This window comes from Episyrphus balteatus, chromosome 3 (genome assembly GCF_945859705.1).
Source record: "Episyrphus balteatus chromosome 3, idEpiBalt1.1, whole genome shotgun sequence".
In the NCBI taxonomy this organism is placed as follows: domain Eukaryota; kingdom Metazoa; phylum Arthropoda; class Insecta; order Diptera; family Syrphidae; genus Episyrphus; species Episyrphus balteatus.
Window position 1 is genome coordinate 71,478,146 of NC_079136.1, and position 25,313 is coordinate 71,503,458.

Genomic DNA, 25,313 nt, shown 5'->3' on the forward strand with positions numbered 1-25,313 from the left:
CAGATTCGGTCTTGCAGAAACTCTTTAGTAATTAAAACTGTGCCCTCTAGTGTTGATTGCTTTCAAAACAATAATCTAAACCCCATTGAAACTTCAAAAAATTAACGAATAAGATTAAGTGCCACAAAAGTTGAACACTCTTGGTGAAAGAGAAACTTCCTTTAATGAAAATGGTCTTTACCTAGACTTAAAGCCTTTCAAAGGTAGCAATTTTGGGATATCTGTAAAAAATTCGAACTTGAATTTGATTTCGCAAAATTGAGGAAGAGGAGATTTTTTAATTTTTGAAGAATAATTTACACAAGGAATAATCAAAATATGGTTAGTAAAAGATGTAGCTTAAGGATATTATGTAAACGCGGGACCTTCAGTCAAATAATATCACTCCACACAGCATCTGTCCAGGATAAATATATTCTAAATAATTATAATTTTATAAATGTCATTCCATTACTACGCAGCAGTGAGAGAAAAAAGAATAACCTGACCAGACTTAAAACAGCTTTTCCGTTTTATCCTCGCCAGCACACACACAGCCTCTTATTCTTTGAACAAACAAATAAATTCCACTCTTAGTCCTGAGAATACTTTGGTAAACATTACAAAATGAAATAAATGAGGAACAAAGCAACGTAAACAAACTATGTGAGAGAGAATGGTTCAAAGGACTCTACTATGGCAAAAAAGATTGTGGAAAAAAATCAGGAAATAAAGCAGTAGTAGTTCTCGTTTGGCCTCGTTGTCGGTCCATATTATCTAGGGTTTTATTTTTCTTATTTTGTGTTGTGTGCTTTCGTTTCTTGCCGCCTCGCTCACCGTCTTCTCTAATAATCACCTTTGGGAAATTACGCGAAACAATATTCTGGTCAATAATTTTTCTTGTTGGCCATGTCGACGAGTTGTTTTCATCATAGTCCACCCATCATCGTCTTGTGCAAGGGAACTGAATGCCACTCTTGAGTCCCGATATGATTTGCCTCTTTTGGAGAGATTTTATTGAGAAAATGTAGGTTTTTCTATCGTCTCTATACAAATGGGGATTGCATGGAATTCTTGGAATATAGTTTCTCATGAGGGTCTATTTATTAATTTTTTTGGTGGATTGTAGTAGATTCTATAGGTAACTAGTCCATGTTAATATCAAGTATGATTAAGTTTATAAAAATGGAGTCGGGAAAGTTATTTATTAACAGCCATGTAAAGTAAGCGCGACAAAATTAAGTCTAATTTATTTATATACATATTTCCTTTAACAATCTTCAAAATCATTTTTACTCCAGTTCACCTGATCTTTAAATTTATCAATGGCGATAAACGTTTTGAATAAGGATTTTATCTATTTTATTATAACTCAATACTATAAGAGGTAAAAATGATAAAATATAAGCAACTGCAAGGGTTTAGTTTGATGACTTAGGTCATAGTACCAAAAAGTACGTATACGCCAGAGTGAACACGAGTAATAATAATATAGACCAAAAGTCTGCAGCAAATTTTGGGAGTGGAATGATAACCAATTTTTATAAACATGTATGTGTAGATATATATAACATATGTAATGTCAAATTCAGCCGCCTGGCAGGTTTTTTTTTCATCCGGGGGCGGGGGTCGGCCTTCCAAAATGGTGATTTTTTCGATTTTCGTGTCGAAGTGATAATCACTTAAATTTGACGTTTTATTTTCAGTCTTCCCCTTGCCAGACGCCCCCCAAAAGCCGCGAAAATCAACATTTTTGTTCGAAGTTACAATCACACCAGTGATACAATAAAAAATAAAAAAAAATCTCCTGATTGTAAAAATGTGTGTCCAAGACGTTTTCTTTTTAGCTTTCTGCTTGCCAAGTTCATTTTAACATTTTGTTAATGTTTTTTTTCAAGGTCATTTATGAAACAAAAACGTAGTAGACTTACATTCTTGGAATCAGGAGAGTTTTTCTGATATTTTTGTGTAACACTTTTTTTAGTTATACCTAGATTATAGGAAAAAAGTTATTAAGGAATTAAGGTGAAAAACGCATTAAAATATATTATAATGTCTGGCAAGCAGAAGGCTGAAACAAAAACGTCTTGCACACACATTTTTACCATTATCAAAGTTTTACTGATATTTTTTGGTATATCTTTTTTTTTGATTATAAATGATTAGAGAAAAGAGTTAAAATGCGTCTGGCAAGCAGAAGCCTGTAAAGAAAACGTCCTAGACATACAAAACTGCCAGAAGTCTGAATTTGATATAATGCTGTGTATATTAACACATACATGGGTATACAATTGGTTATCAAACCACTCCGTAAAATTTGCCGCTGGCTCTTGGACTAAATATAATAAGAATAATTTATATTGTTTGAAATAAAAATAGATATTTACAGAAGTAATTGTTACATTTTCAGTTTCTTATTAATAACATTCAATACTCTGATTAACTGCAGTATCTATATTTTAATGTATTTATTAGAAAAAGGTAGAGAAGCTCATAAGCTCTTGGTCGTTCAGCAAGTTGTACAATTTTTCCTTTGTTAAAATTTCTTTTTCCAGATTATTTTTCTCTCTATTATTGTAAATTGATGGAATGTATTTTCAGGCTCCTCGAAAATGTAATTGAAAAAATGCGTTTATGTAAAAAAGACCTCTCTTTTACGTTGATTCCAGGATAGTTTATCAGCTGACATTTTTGGCAGAGGACTATTTAGATATTTTAATACCTTGCGGATGTAGTCAAACTGAGTCTTACAAATAAAAACGTGCATTTTATGGATTTTTTGTTTTTTCAATGATAAACTTAGCATTTTCTAAAACCAAAAAAAAAAACGGAGTAATTCTTCTACAGCATCATATTCATTTTGTCCCTAGACTTGAGCGGACTAATACATTATCGATCTTGTTACTTTGAAAAATGCTCAAATTTTTGATGAACGATAGCCAGGCTGTAGAAGTCAATTTTGTGTTTTTGGTAAGTGCTAAGGTACTGTCAGCTGAGGCGATGATTTTCTTTTTGAGATAATAATTAAATATTAATGTTAATTAACAATTAAAATATTATAAATTAGGGTAAATGAAAATAAAAGATAAATATACTTATGATTATAAGAATTTTTTAGTGACCTCTTCAAATAGTATAAATTTGAAAAACTCATGTTCACTGTGAAGTATATACATACGTAATTTTTTTTGTGTCCAAAGCTACTAATTTTTGATTTGAAAATGTTCTGTAGAAAAGTGTTGTTGCCGCCAGCCTAGGTCCGTCACCTACTATAATAGTAAAAACAACGAAGTTGGCAGCACCTGTGTTTTACATATGTATTTACAAATTTCTTTTAACCATCTTTATTGTCAATTCCTCATCTATGTCATTTATGCAAGTCATTTTTTTGTCTATCGAGTCCTTTGTTAATTTAAATCAAAAAAGTTTCTCGTGATTTTAGGTCACATGACCTCTCAAATAAGAAAAAAGTAAAAATACTTAGTTTTTTAAAGCCTTTTATAAAAATTAATATTCGTATTAATAAATTAAACTGCTCTTGGCGGTATTTTAAAACTTTGTTTCATTTCCCGAGAAAATTTTAACATTCTTTAAAAAACTAACTAATAATATAGTTAACTACAAAATGGCGTCTTCGACATCGCCATCAAAAGAATTTTCTACTTCGAGTTGCGGACTCTGCAACGAGATCGATAATCCAGATATGGTGCAATGTGATAATTGTCACTTTTGGTTTCATTTTGTCTGTGTTGGAGTTACTGCAGCAGTCTCAGAGGTAGATTGGAAGTGCAGAAAGTGTACTCTGCAGACAATTGCCGAACGACAGCAAAAGGCAATTGCAACCGAGCATCCCGATGACTTCGTGGATGCCAAATCTAATTCTTCACAGCACGATCGATTGAAAAGTCTCAGATTACAGCGTTTGGAGGAGGAGAGAAATCTTCGAGAAGAAAATAACAGAATCTACTTACAAAAAAAGTATAAGATCCTCGAAGACGAGGATGTAGAACCTGACGTCTCTGACCAACAAAATGCACATCCCAATGTCGTGTACTTCCAACAAAATAAGTTCAGCACTGATGTAATGACTCCACATCCAACAATTACGTCGAGTCACCTGGCAGCCAGACAGGCCATTCCAAAAGACCTCCCCATGTTCAGTGGAAATCCAGAGGAATGGCCCATCTTTATAAGCTCGTATGAACAAAGTACACAGCTTGCCGCCTTTTCAGACGGTGAAAATCTTATTCGCCTTCAAAAATGCTTGCGTGGAGCAGCATTGGAAGCAGTTAAGCATCGGCTCATGCTACCTTCGATGGTTCCTGATGTAATACGCACTCTTCGTATGCTATCAATGCCGTCTTTACCATAAGGGCACACGGGGCCCGTGCCCAGGGCCCCCATTCTCAGGGGGGCCCCGAAGGAACGAAAATTTCCCTCACACATTTATTCTCATTTAAATCCAAACGACCAAACCCAAATTAAATTTTCCAAAAAATAAGACAATAATATTTTCAAAAAACAAGAAAAATAACTTTTTTTTCCACTGTAGGTAAGATTATTTATTATTGATTAAAACAACGAATTCTCTTCCATTATCTTTTTCCTTAAATAATAATTTCGTTGGAAGTTCGCGAAACTGTCAAATTTGTAGTGCGTGTTAAAATCAGTGTAAAAATATGTGTAGATTCGTATTAAAAGACGAAAAAAGAATCAATTCGTTGGCAAAAAAACATCAATACTTTTTCCGTTAGAAAACGTTTAAGAAAAAACTATTGCCGGCTCATCGACGGTACATCAATGTTTTGATAACTTTTTTTTTAAGTTTTCTTAATTTTAATATTTGTATAAACCTTTTTATGTCAAAATATTCATTAAAATCGGTTGTGTCGTTTACATTAAGAAATCGGTTCTATGGCAAGTAGGTACCGTTAATAACGGTTCAAAAAAATATTTTTCTTATTTCAAAAGTGCGTCCTTATTTGCAGCATTACATGTTTTTTTTCAAAGGAAAATCCTTATCCGTTTTTGAGAAAATTGCAATATCTCGAAAACTTTATATTGGAGATATCCGTTAAAAAGGAGACATTAAAATAAAATAAAATAAAATAAAATAAAATAAAATAAAATAAAATAAAATAAAATAAAATAAATTAAAATAAAATAAAATAAAATAAATTAAAATAAAATAAAATAAAAGAAAAGAAAAGAAAAGAAAAGAAAAGAAAAGAAAAGAAAAGAAAAGAAAAGAAAAGAAAAGAAAAGAAAAGAAAAGAAAAGAAAAGAAAAGAAAAGAAAAGAAAAGAAAAGAAAATAAAAGAAAAGAAAATAAAAGAAAAGAAAAGAAAAGAAAAGAAAAGAAAAGAAAAGAAAAGAAAATAAAATAAGAAAAGAAAAGAAAAGAAAAGAAAAGAAAAGAAAAGAAAAGAAAAGAAAAGAAAAGAAAAGAAAAGAAAAGAAAATAAAAGAAAAGAAAAGAAAAGAAAAGAAGAGAAAAGAAAATAACGGCTCTTGGAAATCACGTACAAATCGTCTGTATCGAGTTTTTAGCGAATCTATCAATCCGTTTGAGCTCTTTTTTCCAATTCTTCAAACAGAAACTTATAACCGGTACAGGGAAATTATTGGCAGTATAAAATGTACAATTATTGGCAGTGGCAACGTTTGATGTCTCAATGCGCGTATTATTGGCACCCCCTACCAATAATAAAGACACTAGGTACTTTATATGGAACGGTATATTGGCAGCCCTTTTTAACCAACCATTGCTTTTTAGCCAAACATTGTACTTATTTTACTTTCCAAAAGGGCCCCAAATTCTTGTGTGCCCAAGGGCCCCAAGATAGTTAAAGACGGCCCTGTATGCTATTCGGACGACCAGAGCAAATAATACATTCCTTGATTCAAAGGGCCAAAAACGTTACACCTCCAAAGGCTGAAAAGCTGGAATCGTTAATCGAATATGCCCTAGCAATCAAAAATGTCTGTGCTACCATGGAAGCAACGAACCTGAATGCCCACCTGAACAACCCGATGCTGTTAAATGAATTCATCCATAAGCTTCCACCGCATCTTTTGTTGAATTGGGCCATATTTGCAAAAAACCTGCAACCAGCTACACTTCTGGTGTTTTGTGAATGGCTGTATGACATTGCTGAGGCTGCATGCTCTGTCACGACATTGGGTGTAACATCTTTACCATCTGAAAAAAAGCCACCTACCATTGAAAGACGTCCGGAGAATAAACAACGTGCATATTTACACACACAAACCGCTGATGTAAACGACGAACTGATGTGTGAACGACAAGAAGCCGCACCTCGTGTTATGAACGAATGTGTCGTGTGTGGAGCTAACCATCTCATTGTGAATTGTGACACGTTCAAAAGTTTTCAGCTGTCTGACAGATGGGATGTATTACGCCGTTATAATCTGTGTCGCCACTGTTTGGGGAAACATCCGTATTCCAGCTGCAGAGTTTCATCAAAGGTATGTGGTATTAATGATTGTGTGGCTAAACACCATGCACTTCTCCACAATAGTGCCAGAAACAATGCAGTTGCACTCACACACCACCAATCTGCAAAAATAAACTCGCAGCCTAAAAGGGTGCTCTTTCGCATTTTGCCTGTGAAGATATATGGACCTAATAAAGCGGTGTCTACTTTCGCTTTCTTGGATGGCGGTTCGTCCATTACGCTGTTGGACGAAAGTTTGGCAAATGAGTTAGAGTTGCCAGGGAAAACCGAACAGCTTTGTCTGCGTTGGACTTCGGACACCACTCGAGTTGAAAACAATTCTCGAATCGTATCGTTGAAAGTATCTGGAACATCTGATGGCTGCCACCAGCATCAACTCGACAATGTGCGAACAGTGCGAAACCTGGGACTTCCGACACAGACATGCTCACCTTGTGTTCTGTCTAAAGAATATCCATACCTCGCATCACTGCCGCTTCCCTCGTATCATCAAGCTCGGCCACAAATACTAATCGGCATGGATAACTGGTCCTTGGGCGTTCCAATGAAGGTGCATGAGGGCAGCGCTGGTCAACCAATTGCGACAAAAACCAGATTGGGCTGGTCTGTTCACGGACCTGATGGACATAATCAAAATCCAGGTAAAAATGTAATTTCTAATATTCATTTGCAGGAACAAAGCGCCGACAATGAACTTCACCAACTTGTGAAAAATTATTTTTCTCTCGAGAATGTTGGCGTGAAAGTTCCTGAACATCAAATCGTGTCTGCTGAAGAAAAAAGAGCGATTAATATTCTGAAAAATACCTGCCTACACAAAGAAGATGATTTTGAAGCAGGATTATTATGGAAATTCGATGACGTCTCTCTCCCAAACAGCCTGCCAATGGCACAACGTCGACTTCACCTATTACGTAAGCGTATAGAGAAAAATGAAGAACTCCGAGACCAGCTGAACCAGCAAATAACAAATTTGGTGTCAAAGGGTTACGCAAAGAAGCTGTCTACAGAAGAGCTTAACATTATCCACGAGCGTGTATGGTACCTTCCAATATTTATCATACAGAATCCAAACAAACCATCGAAGGTCAGGCTTGTTTGGGACGCAGCTTCGAAATGCCAAGGTTATTCTTTAAACGACTTTCTCTTAAAAGGCCCCGATCAGCTGATTCCATTAACAACTATTCTTTTTGGTTTTCGTGTCGGCAAGTTTGGCGTCTGTGGTGACATTGCCGAAATGTTCCATCAGGTGCGAATAAGGGAGGCGGACAAACATGTCCAGCGTTTCCTGTGGTATGACTCTAACGACTCAGAGAACCCCAGAACGTTTGGCGCTGCATGTTCTCCCTGCATAGCGCACTTTGTCAAGAACCAAAACGCATTGAACTTCGCTAGTACGAATCCCAGAATTGTGGAAGCAATACTCGAACACCACTACGTCGACGATTTTATCGACAGCGTCAATACTGAACAAGAGGCTTTACAGCTTGCCAAGGATGTCAGACTGATTCATTCAAGGGCAGGATTCCACATCCGAAACTGGATGTCCAATTCCAGTATGGTTCGAAATACACTAAGTGAAATTGATGAACGTTTACCCAATAAGCGAATGTTTGGGGCAAAGGACGAAGTGGTAGCGGAAAAGGTACTGGGACTTTACTGGTGTACATCAACGGATAACTTCACATTTGTGCTAAAATTCAGTCGGCTCAAACGTAATGTGCTCTCTGGGCATATACCACCTACCAAACGAGAGGTACTTCGAATTCTGATGTCCATATTTGATCCCTTGGGATTCCTGTCCCACTTTGTCGTTTGCATAAAAATTCTCTTGCAACAAATTTGGAGAGCGGGCATCGACTGGGATGAGGAGCTGCCTGAAAATATGAGAGAAAGATGGTTCCAATGGACGGAGTTGCTGCCGAAAGTTGCTGACGTAAGAGTTCCAAGATGTTACTCCTTACTTCTTTCTGAACCAGGTGTAAATATTCAGCTACACACCTTTACTGACGCCAGTGAAAACGCATATGCTGCCGTATCGTACTTCCGAGTTCAATGGCAAAACAACATTGATGTCACTATCGTATCTGCAAAGGCAAAGGTTGCTCCCCAGCGACCTATATCTGTTCCACGACTGGAACTGCAAGCAGCGGTTTTGGGTGCTCGCTTGGCAAAATATATCTCTACATCACACAAGTTCCAGATAAGTCAACAATTCTTTTGGACTGACTCCAAAACGGTCCTTTCATGGTTGCGTGGGGATCCTCGCAATTATCAACAATTCGTGATGTTTCGTATTGCCGAGATACTGGATACTTCCGAAGCAGCGGAATGGCGATGGCTTCCTTCAAAACTGAACATCGCTGACAAAGCTACCAAAAATAAGTCAGCACCAGAATTCAACAATGAAAGTGAATGGTTTGGCGGGCCAATATTCCTAAGAGAACCACATCCAAATTGGCCACACACTCCAGCGATCGATAATACGACTGAAGAAGTTCGGCCCTTTGTACTTCATGTGTCTAAAGCTCCTAACTGCAATTTAGTCGATACCTGCCGTTTTAGCCGATGGTCAGGTATGTATCGTTCCATAGCTTACTCGATTCTTTATATAAAAATTTTAAGTTTCAAGGTAAAACACAAACAACCGTTTCCTCATATTGGTCTCACTTCCGAGATCATTCAACAAGCGCAATCAACACTGTATCGACAAGCTCAAGCCACGTCCTATACAGAAGAAATTTCGATTCTGAAAAAAAGTACTTCAAGCAAGAATTATCCATTACCAAGAAGTAGTCAGCTCTTTAAACTTACACCATTTTTGGACGAAGATGGCGTCCTCAGAATGCGGGGTCGCATTGCTTTGGCTAATTGTGTCGGTCAAGATTGTAAAACTCCAATAATTCTTCCCAGGTCCCACCGAATCACTTTCCTTGTGGTTGATGCCTATCATCGCAGATTTCATCACTGCAACCACGAAACCGTGCTTAACGAAATCAAGCAAAAGTTTCATATCTCCGGCTTAAGGGTTCTCTTGAAGCTCGTCCGTAAAAATTGCCAACTTTGTAAGATCCTGAACGCCCGACCTGTCGCTCCACTGATGGCAAATCTTCCAATGGCACGGATGAGTGCTTTCTGTCGGCCATTTACATTCGTTGGCGTGGATTATTTCGGCCCAATCCTAGTAACTGTTGGCCGACGAAACGAGAAGAGATGGGGAGCTATATTCACATGCCTAACAATTCGAGCGGTCCACATTGAGCTGGCTCATAGTTTGTCCACGGATTAATTTATTATGTGCCTAAGAAACTTTATAGCACGAAGAGGATCACCACTTAAAATCTTCTGCGACAACGGTACCAACTTTCGGGGTGCGGAGAGAGAGTTGAAAGAAGAGCTCCAACGTTTGGACCTGGGACGAGTTGCTTGTGAGTTTACAACAGCTAATACGGAATGGAGATTCAACCCACCAGCTGCTCCACACATGGGTGGAGCTTGGGAGAGGCTTGTACGCTCGATAAAAGACGTTCTGTATCGAATTCTTCCAAGCCACAAAGTTGGAGATGAGAGCTTACGATGCGCTCTTGCTGAGGTGGAATCGACATTAAATACACGGCCTCTCACTCATATATCACTGGATGCATCTGATGACGAGGCACTCACACCGAACCACTTCCTACTCGGTTCGTCCAATGGATCAAAACCACCATGTGATCCTAGTGTCATCGCATCAAGACAAAATTGGAAGCTCTCTCAAATAATAGCCAACCAGTTCTGGGAGAAATGGATAAAGGCGTACTTACCGGATCTCAACAAACGAGGAAAGTGGTTCGACAGAGTGAAACCCATCGAAAGAGGAGACCTGGTTATAATTGTTGATGAGCAACTGCCAAGGAACTGCTGGCCCAAGGGAATCGTTATTGAAACAGTGGTCGCTAAGGACAATCAAGTAAGACGAGCTACAGTACAAACATCCCGCGGAATTTTTGGAACGTCCCGCTGCAAAGCTGGCTATCTTAGACGTACAAAGAGTAATCGAGAAGACTCCCGTGAAGACATCATCCTCATCAATTACTGGGGGGAGTATGTTGCCGCCAGCCTAGGTCCGTCACCTACTATAATAGTAAAAACAACGAAGTTGGCAGCACCTGTGTTTTACATATGTATTTACAAATTTCTTTTAACCATCTTTATTGTCAATTCCTCATCTATGTCATTTATGCAAGTCATTTTTTTGTCTATCGAGTCCTTTGTTAATTTAAATCAAAAAAGTTTCTCGTGATTTTAGGTCACATGACCTCTCAAATAAGAAAAAAGTAAAAATACTTAGTTTTTTAAAGCCTTTTATAAAAATTAATATTCGTATTAATAAATTAAACTGCTCTTGGCGGTATTTTAAAACTTTGTTTCATTTCCCGAGAAAATTTTAACAAGTGTATACATATTTTAATATCAACATCAAAACACCTTTTACCTGTTATCATAAGGACAGTAAAAAATCAACTAATTATAAATTTAACAACTAGAAATCTAACATCAAAAAAAGCTATTAAATAAATTACTTACTGCCAGTATGTACAAATTTGTACCTACTTTATTTTTGTGAACAACACAATCCTTTCATTGCATTATAAAGCTTTAGTGTCTTAGCTGGAACTATATAAACCTATGTTATATTTAGCTTGTCAACAACTTTACAAACAACAACAAAATCTCAATCTCATAAAACCAAAGGATTTACTTCTGTACGTTACGAGAATATATATATATATATATATATAAAAAAACACCTTAATCCTGGGTACAACATTATAAACCTAAATCTCTTTTCATTCTACCCGATGATAGTAAAATTCAACCATCGTACACTTTTTGTCCTTATAATTATGTCCCTGCAGTAACACCGGCAACATAATAAGCTCCTATTCATTTATAATAATTACGAAAAATATAAAAGATAATAATAAAAGAAAGAATCAACTTTGTCTATCTTTTGTTGGTCGGCTTCTATCATCGACCAACCGATGATAAACAAATGAAACAGATTTTCCAAGAAAACAATTCATTTAGCAAAGACATTAAAACCATAAAGATTTTCGGTGTAAAATTCCCCCTGTGTACGGCTTAAAACTTAAAATAATTTCACAATGTCCTGAATCTCAAATAGAAAATAACACTGGTCAACAAAATTAAACTTTTTTTTTGTTACAGAAACCAAGGTATACTTTTCTATAGGATTTTGGTGTGCTGAGCTCAAATCCGAAGTCAAAAAAATTCTATCACATCACGTTTTTGAGATAATCCCGTTAAAAAATCGAAAATGCCGCTTTTTACCAGTTTTCGAGATAATTTCTTAGCTTTTGGTTATTTGTTTTAAATAAATTTGTTAGGGTTTCTAATAGAACTAAATGTTGTCTTTCTAAATCCGTTTAAATCTTTTAAAAATCTCTTATCTTTTTTGAGAAATCTGAAATTGAAATCAACGTGTTTGGTATATCTCATGTTTATTTACATTTAATAGCGAATCTCGAAAAGTTCTTTGCCAATCGCTTTCAAATTTTGACACAACGTTCCATTTAGAATCTTGCAAGTTTTTATATTTGCGAAGGTGGTGAATCGCAGTGAGATACATCAAAGCGTGACCGTGTCAGATACTTATACTAAATAATTTCTAGTGAGAAAAATATAATTTTTTTTCTTGTTAAAAACAAGATAAGAACTTACTGGAATGTAAATGAAACGTTGTGTCAAAATTTGAAAGCGATTGGCAAAGAACATTTCGAGATTTACTATTAAAAGCAAATAAATATGAGATATACCAAACACGTTGATTTCAATTTCAGATTTCTCAAAGAAGATAAGAGATTTTTAAAAGATTTAAACGGATTTAGAAAGACAACATTTAGTTCTATTAGAAACCCTAACAAATTTATTTAAAACAAAGAACCAAAAGCTAAGAAATAATCTCGAAAACTGGTAAAAAAGCGGCATTTTCGATTTTCTAACGGGATTATCTCAAAAACGTGATGTGGTAGAATTGTTCTGACTTCGGATTCGAGCTCAGCACCCAAAAAACCTATAGAAAAGTATATCTTGGTGTCTGTAACAAAAACCTTGTTGACCAGTGTAATTAACTAATTCCTATTATGAACTGCAATCAAATCGGCTAGTGCGCACATATTTCTAATTACGAACAATTAGTACGAATGTACAATTGGTGAACATTTTATTTAGGGAAAAGGACTTTTTAGCTGGGAGAGAATTGATGGGCTATTGCCCGCCCACCACCCCACAATAATTGAGATCTGAAAATAATAGTAAATCTGGTTTTAGTTAGAAAATCCAGATGGCCGAATTGGTGTTTATATGAGAGGAATTTTTTTAATTATTCTATCCGTACGGCTCCGCAGAAGCTAAGGCCCATTTCACACATCGCCGAGAACCGTCTATCCGGCCCGGATACACGGTTTTGTCAAAAAATGAGTATCCTTTCACACACACCCGGCAGCCGGTCGGTTGCAGCTGCAGAAGAAACAAGAATTTTTCTTGTAGGTTTCACTTCGACTTGATGTTGATATACCTAAACAGAAAAAAAAACAACCCCTTCCTTACCTCACAATATAAAAACACAAAACAACCCTATCTTACCTCACAAATCACAATACGAACTGACATCAAAATATAAAAAAAAAAACAAAACAACCCCTTTCTTGACTACAGCACATGAGAAGGAAACCAGAACGGCAGCTAAGTTGAAGCAAAGACAAGAGAAATATATATTTCTTCTGTCTCTGGTTGTAGTAAGCGCATTTGGTTTCATTCTGGCACCCGAACCGTGTACACGGTTTCGGTTTCGGTTTCTACGTGTGAAGGCGCCCATAAGATTGTGTATCCTAGCAACCGTGTATCCGGGCCGTTTATCCGGTTCTCGGCGCTGTGTGAAATGGGCCTAAGGATAGTGTGGGTAGGGTTAGCTTTACCCACTCGAGATTTTTCGAAAAAGTAAAGCACTCAATAGAAATTTGACGGTAGGTATTGGTATGTTATTTGCGGAACTAGGAACTCATATTTGAAATGCTTGTAATATTCAAGGTACTCTCCTACGGCGGCGGAGGCGTATACGCAGGGAGGTCACGGGGTCATGTTTGTCATGACCCCGTCCTCTTTATTTTTTTTTTTTTTTTTTCATTTTAAGTGAAAACTGAGCTGAGTTATAATTTGAATCATTTATTTTCAAAACATGATAAGTCCATGATTTCAAATTTTTCAGGAGAAGAAAAAAACGTTCTATTTTCTTTTGTTAAGTGTAACAAAATGTATAAAAAATATATTTTGTAGAACTTTTACCTAGCTACAGAATATCGTTTGGTATTTACTTTTTGGACCGATTGTTTAAAAGATAAAAAATAAAAACGATTTTTAACTTATCATACTTTGAAAATAAACGAATGTGAAATTAGTTTTAAAATGAATATACAATTTTTTTAAAGCCTCAGTCTATCAAACAATTGCATTTGGGAATAGAATATAATGTTTCGACTTTCGAGTAGTTATTTTACTTGAAAGACGCTTTCAACTTAAGATTTTGAGTCAGTAGTCAGCTTCTCTATGTGTATGACATTATTAGGGTTTTCGGATTAACCGCGTTTTATATACATAAATATAAAGTGAGTTCAATTCAGTACTCACCCCGAACGTTTCGCTTCAAATTACAATGAGCGTGGTCAATTACTCATAAAAAAGTTGCTGTTTATTTTCATTTATTTTTATTTTGTTTTGACAATAAAAATTTTTTTCGCTTAGTTGTAAAATCGAATATAGACTGAGTAGATGCTTCATATTTTGAAGGCCGGTGTGGTTATCCCCCAAGAACATATTCAGTTAAAAAAACGAATTATTTTGAAAAAAATGGACTTATCATGTTTTGAAAATAAACGATTCAATTATTGATTCGTTTCTTCGATAAAATCTGACATTCGACTGCAAGATGAATTTCGTATGATGTTGCACAGTAATGCGAAATATAAAACTAACATTTCATATTAAAATGAATATGGTAACTAAAAACTACATAAAATTATAAGTACCTACCTACATATAAATTTCATTCACGGAGAAAAAAGACCACTTTAAATCAAGCGGATTTCATATTGAATTAAGCGGATTTCTGCATGGTTTTTGGCCAAGATGACTTTCTACTTAAATTAAGCGGACAAGTATTCTTAATTTCTTGAATGCACAAATATAAATAAAATCCACTTAATTTAAGCGGAAAATCATCATATTTTTATGTGGAAATATAAATTTTAAAAATTTTATTTTAAGTCGGTTTTTAAAGATGAAAATTCATATAAAAATGAAATGAAGTTCACCTTTAATTTAATCGGATTCTACTTATTTTAAGCGGAAATCCTATTGTTTTAAGGTGGTGGGATTTAAGTTGGTCATCATCTTATTTTATGGCGCCCTTTTTTTCTTCGTGTTCAAATTACCTGATATTCAAAAAATTGCCATTCTTCAAACCTGAAATCGATTTGTTTTAAAATGATACCTACACCTTTAAAGAAGTATTTCTTAAAATGTTCAAGTTTGAAAAATCAGTTTAAAAATGTTCACTTGTGTACTTTTTCGCTTTTTTGGCCAATGTAGGTACCTAGTCAAATCTTTAAAATATATTTTTTTTTTGTAGAGTTTACATTTTTCATTTAATTTAGGTATTTCTAATGATTGTCGTTTTGTTAAAATAGAATATAAAGAAATATTGGTCTTAACCTTAAGAACCATCAGAGAAGGGCATAGCAAAAAAACAGAATTTAATATAGCGCGATAGTGTCTTGAACTCGTATTACAACTTAACTGACTAGCATTACAAGAATGAAAACGACTGCTTTATATTCAAAAGACGTACCAGTGATTTTAAGAAGTCAGCCAACTGTTACTTTGACTCCTTTTTTTCTTGGGTGCAAAGAAACCCAATGGTCGTTGGTTTTATTTTTTGAGGTTTTGGTCCTGCTGATAGTTTACTGTCTTTCATTCCTCAGACTTATAACACACATTTCAAAGCAGAAGGTAGGACAAGACTATGAAAGTAGTAGAACGTGAGGATTAAGAGGCAATGTGGTTTGTTCATGCAGTTAAATAACAGTTGAGTGCTATCTTCTTTAACATAGCTTTCATTTAAAAGGAAGAGGAAAGTTATACTGAGTTATATTTTCATTTGTTTATTTTAAAGTTTGTGGGATGCTTAAGCAGCTACGTGGGTTTTTTAATTTAGACTTGAGATTATTTTTAAATTAAGGGCTGGAATTTTTTTGGAACACAGTTAATAACGTTGCATTGCGTTGTCATTTGAGGGAGACTTGGAGATGATTAAATACTAAAAATGTTGATAACTCAAAAAAATCAACAAAAAAATTAAAATTTTGAAAAGCTTCTAAAACACAATGCTGCTTATAATCGTTAAAGCAAAACCCTCCCTATTTCTACTATCAATGAGAGGTACTTGAATCGGGGAAACTGATCCGCTTTCCATTCTAGATATTTATGATGTCCATAACAATCTACCATCTATGGAATGAGCACATATTCGATGTCGCCAAAAACTCTGCAAAATGCTTACGTTCCCTCCGACGCACAGTGGTTCCGTAGTAGGCCATAGGCCGAAATATCGATGTCAATATAATGACTTAATTTTTCGTTATATTTGTTATAAAAATCCTATTCTTTAAGATGGCATAACAGAAATTTTGAGAAAATCACGGAACTTTTCATATCGACCATGAAAAATTGTCGAAAAAAGGCTGTTTTCAATGCTTTATTTTTGGTCCCGAATCAACTTAAACTTTTAAGTGTATTTTCCGGTTAAAATTATTTTAAAGTTTTTTTTTGTTATGGAACTTAAAGTTGAAGGTATGTACTATATTTAAAGAGTTTAAAATTCTATTTTATTTAAAATTTTCAATAAAAAACAGACTAGAAAAGGATTGGTTCAAATTCCATACTTTTGTTTTTCTTCTCACTTTAACGAAGCTTTTAACTATGTTGTCATCAATATAAATACATGATTCATATATATAAATTTTCTCTAGCATGTGCAGTTTCTTAAACAATTGAATCTGTCTGCGAATAAGTGCGACGGGCTACAACTGACTCTTTCACACCCACTGTTCAAATTTACCCGTATTTCTCATATTTAAAACTTTTTCATAATATTTTTTTTTTTTTTTTAAGTTTTTATGTTTTCCGTAAGTTTTTGTACATATTTTTATAAAAATATATGATATTAAGCAAGCTTTAAATCTAGAATGTAACATAAAAATTATGACTGAAATTAAAAAAAAAAAAAAAACAAAATAAATAATTTCAAAAAAATAACTTATCATTTGTTTGTATGTTGATTCAAGGCTTCTTTTTACATATATAATATATACAAGATTTCTTTATAAATCAATTATTGTTTTTCATTTGAATTATTCTTTTTTATTGCTAAAAAAATATATTCTCACACATATTCAAGTATATTTTGTTGCTATCCTAACATAATCGAAGTCAGATAAAACTAATCAGCTCCCGTTTTTAAGATATTACTGTTAGAAAACTTGAGTTCTATTCATCGCATCTTCCAGATTGATGTTCAGGCTTAGAGGAAATGACAGAGCATCAGTCCTTATAATCAGAATGTAATTTTGTGTTAATTTAGCTAACTCACATTAATTAGAAAACTCGCGATATTTAACCCCTCGGAAACCATATAAATTTATTAAATTTATTTAAAGCTGCCAGACTTTTGAATTCGTTGTTAAAACGCATAAGGCTATAAAACTGCATACTCACATAAGGTTATACCTCCACTTTCAAAATTTGCTGTGGGCTCTCGGTCTATAATAATTCACATATCTGGTGAGGTTCTCCTAAGACCGACTTGAGCTATTAAGAAAGAATCCAATACAGAGTTTTTCAATTGATAGTTAAAGACCATCTCCCGAACACATTTCCGCTGGAGTTTTCACTCAGAATAGGGCTGATTATTGAAAAGATGATCATTTTTTGAACTAACATTTATTTTAAAATACCAAATTTCGATGTTTATGCTCAATGCAATACTCAACATATTTACCCATCCTAGTGCCCACTTTAAACTCCTTGAGCAGGAGTCCATGTTTGGCTGTATCTTGCTGTATCTTGGTGTTTGAATCGATATATACCGAAAATTCCATTCAAAATCCATTAAGTTCCATTTCAAAATAAAAAGTAAAAACGATAAATATTTTACTTTTTCTTTTTTTTTTATTTCCAGTATTTTATAATTACTTTTTTTACGCGCATTTTGGTCACGTCTTTTGAAAAAGAATAATTTAATATTTTACACATCAATTGTAAACATTTGCCTACAGACATACATATCAATCTTATATTCTACATAGAATAATAAAAACCTTACGAGGAATAATATTTTAAAATTAATCGTCAAATTCTTCGAAAACAACTTCGCAGTTTGGTTTTCTGGCCTTAAATTCATCAATACCATTTTGCGTTATTCCGGATCCAGTGACATCTAAATAAACTAAACTCGGCGAACACTGCGCCAAATGAAGCAATGAATCGTCGGTCACTCGCTGATAATGTCTCAAATACAACCTTTCAAAGGAATTATCGTTGGGTCGATCACCAATACGAATCCAAATGATATTCTGATCGACTGGATTAGAAGGACGGCCAAAACAAGAAATACCACGATTTGAGATCGGAGAGATTTGTGATTTTTGTGGCAAGTAATGTCTACCGTCGGGTCCAGCCTGGCGATAAATCATATCCCAGAAACTACTAAAACTTCCTTGTGGATTGTCAGGGTGTCGAAGTCTTCTGAATTCGGGATTTGATGAGCCACAAACTCCATACACCATTCTGGTATGATTTTGCAAATCAATACTCATCAGTACATTGTTGGCCTGTTCTGCTGGAGGATTTCGTTGCCTTGAAGTACTTGGTCTAGCATCGTCTTGATTATCTGCAGGCGGATCTGAGCCATCTGCAGAATCGCTAAATGTAGAATTAGCTGAGGATGTTGATGAACTAGAAGATCCTGAAGACGAAATACAAGAAATAAAATTCGAAAAGTGGTTAGATTGAATGAATTGGTCCAAAGAGCTTTTGCTTTCATCTGATTTCTTTCTCAAGTGGCTGGGACATTGAAGAAGTAGTTCTTTGAGTGTTAAAACAGCATTAAAACACTGCAGATCAGAGTCTGTAATTGGCGTGTCTCTGACATCTAGGTGCTACAAAATAAATGAATATAAGTTAATTTTATTTTTATTTTGGTGATTTATGAATGCATTATATTATAAAATATACTTACTTCTAATTTCTTGAAACCAAATCTTGATGCCATGCTTCCATATGGAACAAAGTCTGATAAATTTTGGCATCCTCGCAGGCTTAAGAATTTCAATGATGGACACTTTGAGAACAGCATAATATCGTACGGATGGAACCAAGTACATGATTCTACACGTAGCTCCTGTTAAAAATATAGAATTAAGATTATTGGGGAAACTTATAATGGAAGGCTTTTACAAACATTAATAGTAAAGTTATAATGGAAGACATTAATAGATTGTTTTAAATTTGGATTTTCACTTTTTAATATAAAAAGAATAAACTTTGTAATATAGGTGACTACAGAAGCGCTATGATATGTGTCCATATCTTTTTCTACTGATTACATAAAGACAAAACATTAACGTATGATCGTAATCTTGTGCCGTGATTCGACCCCCTGATTTTTTAATCGTCAGTAAGACTATCAGATTAATAAAATCAATATAAAAAAAACGTTCAAATGTTTACTCAGTAAAATACTAAGTACCAATAAAACACAGCTAATATTATATAAACATTATTTTAGGTCCACACTATGTTCATCAAAACGTTCAACATACATAAGTTCCAAATCGATTCTAAGAAAAAAGTGCAATAACAAGCAAGTTTTTTTTTTTTAATAGCTGTGTTTTATTTTCCTCGTGATCCGGATCAGATTAATTTGCGAATCAATGGGCACGTTCAAAGAGCTAACATAAAGCTATCGGATAGCTTTTTGTTGTTGTAAACAATGTTAAAAATTAGCAAGGAAACGAACCATTTTCTGTCAAAAAATAATCTGAAGGTATCCCAGAATTTCTGGTATACCTCAGGTATCCGAGTGATCAGCTGATATACATTTGGCTTTTTTTTATTTTGATTGCTTTTCGGGCTATTATTCAGCTTCAAAATAAAAAAAATTGCAAGAAATAAAGTCAAAGCGATTGTGCAAGTACTTTTCAACAATAAAAAAAATGTAATTTGCTCAAAAGAAAAAGTTTCCTCTTCTCAATATTTACATATTTTTTTAGTAGCTGCTTGGGCAAGCTATCTGGATACCTCTTTGTTCAAAAAGATATTCCAGATACGGGTATCCCAGATAGCCTATCCGATAGGTGTTTGAACGTGCCCAATAACAAAACAAAATGCTTTTGTTGTAAAGCTAATAAAAACAATGATCTGATCTTGAACACAAGGAAAATAAAACAGCCAATGATTAAATACCAAAAATATTGCTGAAAGAAAAATCTTCCATCCCTGATACCAAAAACATAATTTGTGAAATTTTAAACAATTCTTCTAACCACAATTTGCATTCAAATTTTCCTGATTTTACATATTTCAATTGCATCCTCCGGGCAGGAGGTTACGAGTAAGCTAAGTTGAATCAAATGTATTAGTTTCAGGGACTGAAGAACTGTTGTACTGCCCAAAAAAATTGTTGGTTCCGTAGTCATTTAAGGGGTAATAAGTAATAAAATAACACTTTGTAAGCACAAATTCGAGTGTCATTTTTATCAGTGTATAATACAAAAGAGAAGCATTATTTTCTTTAAAAGTTTGTTTAGTTTGTTTAAGTATATCCATAGGTAACAGAATAGGCTAATGTTAAAGTTTGTAATGATGTGAAATTTTGTAAATGTCGGCGTAGTTCAGGATGATCGCAAAATCCTGTGCTCCCATCGGGCGACCAACTAACTCCTACAGTTCTTAACCGATTAGGCTGAAATTTTGTGTGGAGCTTAATAATACTATTTTCCAGTGAAGTACGTAGGATTTTTTTGAAATATTAAAATTTAACGATTTTATGGTCTTTTTTTCATCGAATTTTGTTTTTGGAATGAAATAATTTTTTCAAACTAATGTTATTTCTTTAAAAACAAATATTTCAATAAAATCATACGTACTTCCCCTCCGTTTAGCTTGTACAAAAAATTACTAAAAATTTCATTTATGTTAGCATTATAGAAAACACTTGTTAATATTATACTTAAACTATTTATATTGAAATCAATCAAGTAGCTTTTGCTATAATGTAATAGAATAATATGAAAATGAAAATTAAATTCAATTGTTAGCTTGTTAAATAAAGACTTGTTTTCTTGAAAGTATGATTCTCTTCTTCATTGGATTAGAAATTACCTTTCGGGCCGCTCAATACAGGTCGTATTGGATGGTTTCAAGTCTGAAACCCACAAAATAAACGCTGGTGTGCCCCAGGGCTCCGTTTTGTCTCCGACTATCTTCCCCATTTTCATTAATGATCTGCTCTCTGAAACTTCTAATCCATTAAATTGTTTCGCTGATGATAGTACCCTCAGTTTTTCATATTCGTTTGAGGATTCACATCCAAGTCTTTCGGATGTGGAACTTCAACGACAAAATATGATAAGCTCATTAAATTCTGATCTTGACAGCATTGTTCAATGGGGAATAAGAAATCGTGTAGAATTTAATGCATCAAAAACACAATGCTGCTTACTATCATTAAAACGGAACCTTCCACCCATGCCACTATCAATGAGTGGCACTTGCATCGAGGAAACTGAGAAACTTTCAATTCTCGGTATGAGTGTAACAAACCACCTTTGTGGAATGAACACATATTCGATGTCGCCAAAAACGCTGCGAAATGTTTAGGTTTTCTCCGAAGATGCAAGAAATTCTTCTCATCTTCTGATCTAGCTGTAATCTATAAAGCTTACATTCGACCAAAACTTGAATACAATTGTCACATCTGGGCACGTACTCCGATAACGTATTTGAGTTTCTTGGACAGAATACAAAAACGTGCTTTCAAAATGATAGATGATAGATCGATAACTGAGACAATTGCGTCCCTAGACCACCGACGTAATGTGTCATGTCTCTCGTTGTTTTATCGCTATTTTTATAAACAATGTTCAGATGAAATAGCTAGTTGCATTCCTCCCCTGAAAAAATTTAACCGTAATACTCGCGCTTCTAGGAATGCTCATCAGTTTACCCTTGAGCCCAATTTCGGACGTACCGTCAAATACAGAGATTCTTTCTTTAGCCGCACCACACGAATGTGGAATATATTACCCGCCTCTGTTTTTCCCTGCCATTTTAATGTCCAGAGCTTTAAAACTAATGTGCATCGGTTTCTCCTTTTAAATCCCTCCTTATTTTCCTGAAGCTCGCACTGTGTTTAACATATTAAGTTTATTTAACTCCCTTTAGTGCGAGTTAATTATAAAAAGAAAAAAATATATAGGTCGTTTCAAATAAAAAGTCCTGACTCTGAGTTTATTTTCTCCCTTCCAATAAAATTGAGAACAAATAAACAAAAAACTCAATTTTATTGGCTCATTGCGACAAATCAACTCAAAAATAACAACAAATCATGCCTGTTTGAATGAAAGAAATGATAGAAAAAAAAATATAATCATAAATGCTTCTTTCCAGTAAGCGAATGAGTTTTTTTTATTTTTGCTCAATTTTCCATGGGACTTTTGATTTGAAACGACCTATAACAATTTGGCGACGAGGAATTGAAATCAATCAAGTAGCTTTTGCTATAATGTAATAGAACAATATGAAAATGAAAACTAAATTCAATTGTTAGCTTGTTAAATAAAGACTTGTTTTCTTGAAAGTATATATGAAACGACATAACAATTTACAATTTCGTGCTATGCCTTTTAGCAAAACCAAAAAATTTGTCCTTCTTTATTTTTTTTAAATAAAGCTATTTTAAGGAATAGTGCATGAATTTTTTTTTTCAATTTCAAAATTTTAAAAAATAATTACAAAAAAGAAATTTGAATTTTATGTCGTTGATAAGGTGTTAAAGCTGTTGTCAATTCTCTCAAATACAGAAAACCAGGTTCGAAAATGTTTTGTCGTTTTCAAGAAATAAAAAAATACAATGTTTTTGATAAGAACATCATCCAATGACCAAATTACTCAACAATTGTCCAATTATTTGAAAATAAGAAAAAATGCGTGCTTAGACAAGTCCATACTATTGCAAGAAGTCGGACAATTTTTTGATAGAAAGTTGGCAAAAGATTGGCTGCCAATTTTTTTTTGTCATTTTTAAAGAAAATTGGTGTAAAGTTGTTATAAAAATCAGACAATATTGGAAGATCTTCCAATCGTGTATACTGAGTTAAAGAGCGGAATTCAGAGTCGTCACTCAAGTTGGCGTTTGGCCCACTTAAGTTCACTCCCTACGTCAAGAAAACCTAAGGACTTCTTTGATTTTAGCTTATGAATACCAACTGAAGAAATTTTGAAATAAATGCGTGAGCAAACACTCAGAAAACTCATCTCAGACTTTTGCTTGAGAAAAGATTTTACTTTTTGTTATTTTTTATTTTTACTATTAAATTAATTTTTAAAGTTCATTTTCTATACCAAAGGTTATAAAACCACAAAAATATATGTAATAAGAAGAATGAATTGGCCAAAAGCACATAAAACAATCAAAAAGGATATTGTAAAACTGGAGAGAAATTGAAAAAAAGCTGAATTACAGGTTACAGCTCATCTTGGTGAGTGCATATAACTCATTGTTTAGTTATTTGAGAAATGTTCTGCGGATAACTTGCTACAAAATCACTTAATGAAATGAAATATTTAACTTTAATTACCTGATAATAAATAAGGTATTTTATACAACTTACCTCCAACCAAAGCAAAGATTTATCCATCTTTTGAAATACTGTTGGTGCATTATCAGGCCAACGTACATGCACATCTCTAAACACCAATCGCTTCAAGTCCTTGGGAAAGTCTTGAATTTTAATCTTAAATCACGAAAATAGACAAAAAAAACTAAAGTATTAAACCGAAAAAAAAAATTTAAATCTTATTTATATTACGGCCGAGAAATCAATGAAAACTGATTGAAGCTCCAAATCAGTTAGATTTTCACATTTGGGAATAACAAGTTGTAAAAGACAACGTTTTTCATTTTCCAAATCGATGTCTTGTTCTTCTCCAGCTTTTCCCAAAAATCCACTTATCTTAATCGAATTTGTCTTCTTGTGAGCTCGCTCCAATACATCTCGCAGAGCCTCAACAGTCTTTCTATGTGACAATGTGTCAATGTCCCTCCAAAGACGATGATCTTGCACAATACCCCAAAAGCGTTTACATGTTCTTAGAAAAATATATATTTTAATTTAATTCAAAGAAAATAAAGAAAAGGCATACTTTTTTAATGCATATATTGAAGGTGTATTTAAATGTTTGAATATCTCAAACAAAACCTCATCACTAAATCTTTCCAAAGTGAAAACTTCATCCAATTCAAGATATTTCACTGCAGGTTGGTCTTCGTCATTAGACGATGCAGAAAGTTTTCGTTTTTTACCGATGGCGACGAGAGTTTCGGGTGAGGTGGGAGTTTTGCATCGCAAAAAGTCTTGCGAATCTTCCATTTTGTTTTTAAGAATTTTGGTTTTCCAAGATTTTTTTAATTATTCTTCTGAATTTGAAATTTTCTTTTTTATTATTTTTTTTTTGTGAGTAGGAGACACAAAAAAAATAAAAACAACACAGAAAAAATCTGTCTGTGTCAAAAAAAAAAACAACAAATGACAGATAGAAAAAAAAATATGGCGGACGAAAGCATTCAGTGCTTAACCTTATGCCGTACTTACACTGCTGCTGACAAAGTTAAATACTCTTGCAAGAAATGAAAAAAAAAAACGTCAGCGACTCAATTGATGACCGTAAGGCCAGGACTGCAACCTCAAATTTTTTTACGGGAAATCTGAATCGTTTGTCCACCTCGAGTTCTTTATACATACCAAAAATCTTCGGTTAAAAAAAAATCCATATAAACGGTGTTCAAGCCTGTTTTGACAAGCGAAAATGATTTCAGTGAAATTTGCCAAATTAGCCTCGGAATGAGATAATTTACCATACAAATATGAATTTGGATAATTTGTAATGAAAACACTTTTTTGTCATTTTCGTAATCATCTCATATGGGCTCCCCCGGTCCATTTCATTTTATTTAATGGCTGCCGTTGACAATTTGTTAGTGACAACGCGCTGGTCCATGTCATGCATTGAAAGTTTATAAGTTTTTTGTTAAAAAAAACCATGTTTGCAAAAAATGTCTTATATCTGTCAAACTTGTGTTTTAGTACAAATTGTCTTAACTTTGAAAAGTGTGATATTTATTTTTGAATAAATAAAGCACACTCCCATAATTTGAAAAAAGTTAAGCAGTGTTTAAGTACACAAAAATCTAATAAATATCCCTTATAATATAGCTTTATAGCCTGTTTTCACTAGAGCAAATGAGATGATTTCGATCAAATTTGCCAAATGAGGTTCGAAATGAGATAATTTCCCATACAAATTTCAAATTTGAAATGAGATAATTATCATCTCATTTCGACGAAATTAGCTAGGAAATTAAGTCAAATCGCCTGAACGCACATAAAACTTCATTGTGAATAGGTCACAACCATAAAACGTCAGTCAACCTAAAAAAAAACCTTACGGTAAAATAAT

The 25,313-nt window shown here is 34.1% G+C and overlaps 2 protein-coding genes across 2 annotated transcripts; one reads left to right on the forward strand and one right to left on the reverse strand.

Moving 5' to 3' along the window:
• The first annotated feature begins 5,841 nt into the window (after window positions 1–5,841).
• LOC129915080 (uncharacterized) lies at window positions 5,842–12,756 on the forward strand. Its single transcript, XM_055994541.1, has 3 exons — window positions 5,842–9,730; window positions 9,776–10,541; window positions 12,693–12,756. Exons 1-3 carry the CDS (start codon window positions 5,842–5,844, stop codon window positions 12,754–12,756), a joined length of 4,719 nt encoding a protein of 1,572 aa, XP_055850516.1.
• A 4,983-nt stretch (window positions 12,757–17,739) lies between these two features.
• LOC129916192 (uncharacterized) lies at window positions 17,740–24,367 on the reverse strand. The gene is made up of 5 exons (XM_055996023.1): window positions 24,000–24,367; window positions 23,666–23,945; window positions 23,468–23,590; window positions 18,814–18,975; window positions 17,740–18,733 (listed from the first exon to the last, which is right to left on the reverse strand). The coding sequence occupies exons 1-5, from the start codon at window positions 24,224–24,226 to the stop codon at window positions 17,918–17,920; spliced, it is 1,608 nt and encodes a 535-aa protein (XP_055851998.1). The 5' UTR covers window positions 24,227–24,367; the 3' UTR covers window positions 17,740–17,917.
• Window positions 24,368–25,313: the final 946 nt, after the last annotated feature.

Excerpts from the sequence above, each read along its gene's own strand:
- LOC129916192 (XM_055996023.1), bottom strand. The coding sequence starts at position 24,226 with ATGGAAGATTCGCAAGACTTTTTGCGATGCAAAACTCCCACCTCACCC. Across the intron at positions 23,591-23,665 it reads TTTTCATTGATTTCTCGGCC|ATTAAAATTCAAGACTTTCC; the intron begins GTAATATAAATA and ends TCGTGATTTAAG. Across the intron at positions 18,734-18,813 it reads TTGGTTTCAAGAAATTAGAA|CACCTAGATGTCAGAGACAC; the intron begins GTAAGTATATTT and ends TTTATTTTGTAG.
- LOC129915080 (XM_055994541.1), top strand. The coding sequence starts at position 5,842 with ATGCTATTCGGACGACCAGAGCAAATAATACATTCCTTGATTCAAAGG. Across the intron at positions 9,731-9,775 it reads CCACATTGAGCTGGCTCATA|CACGAAGAGGATCACCACTT; the intron begins GTTTGTCCACGG and ends GAAACTTTATAG. Across the intron at positions 10,542-12,692 it reads CTCATCAATTACTGGGGGGA|GGAAAAGGACTTTTTAGCTG; the intron begins GTATGTTGCCGC and ends CATTTTATTTAG.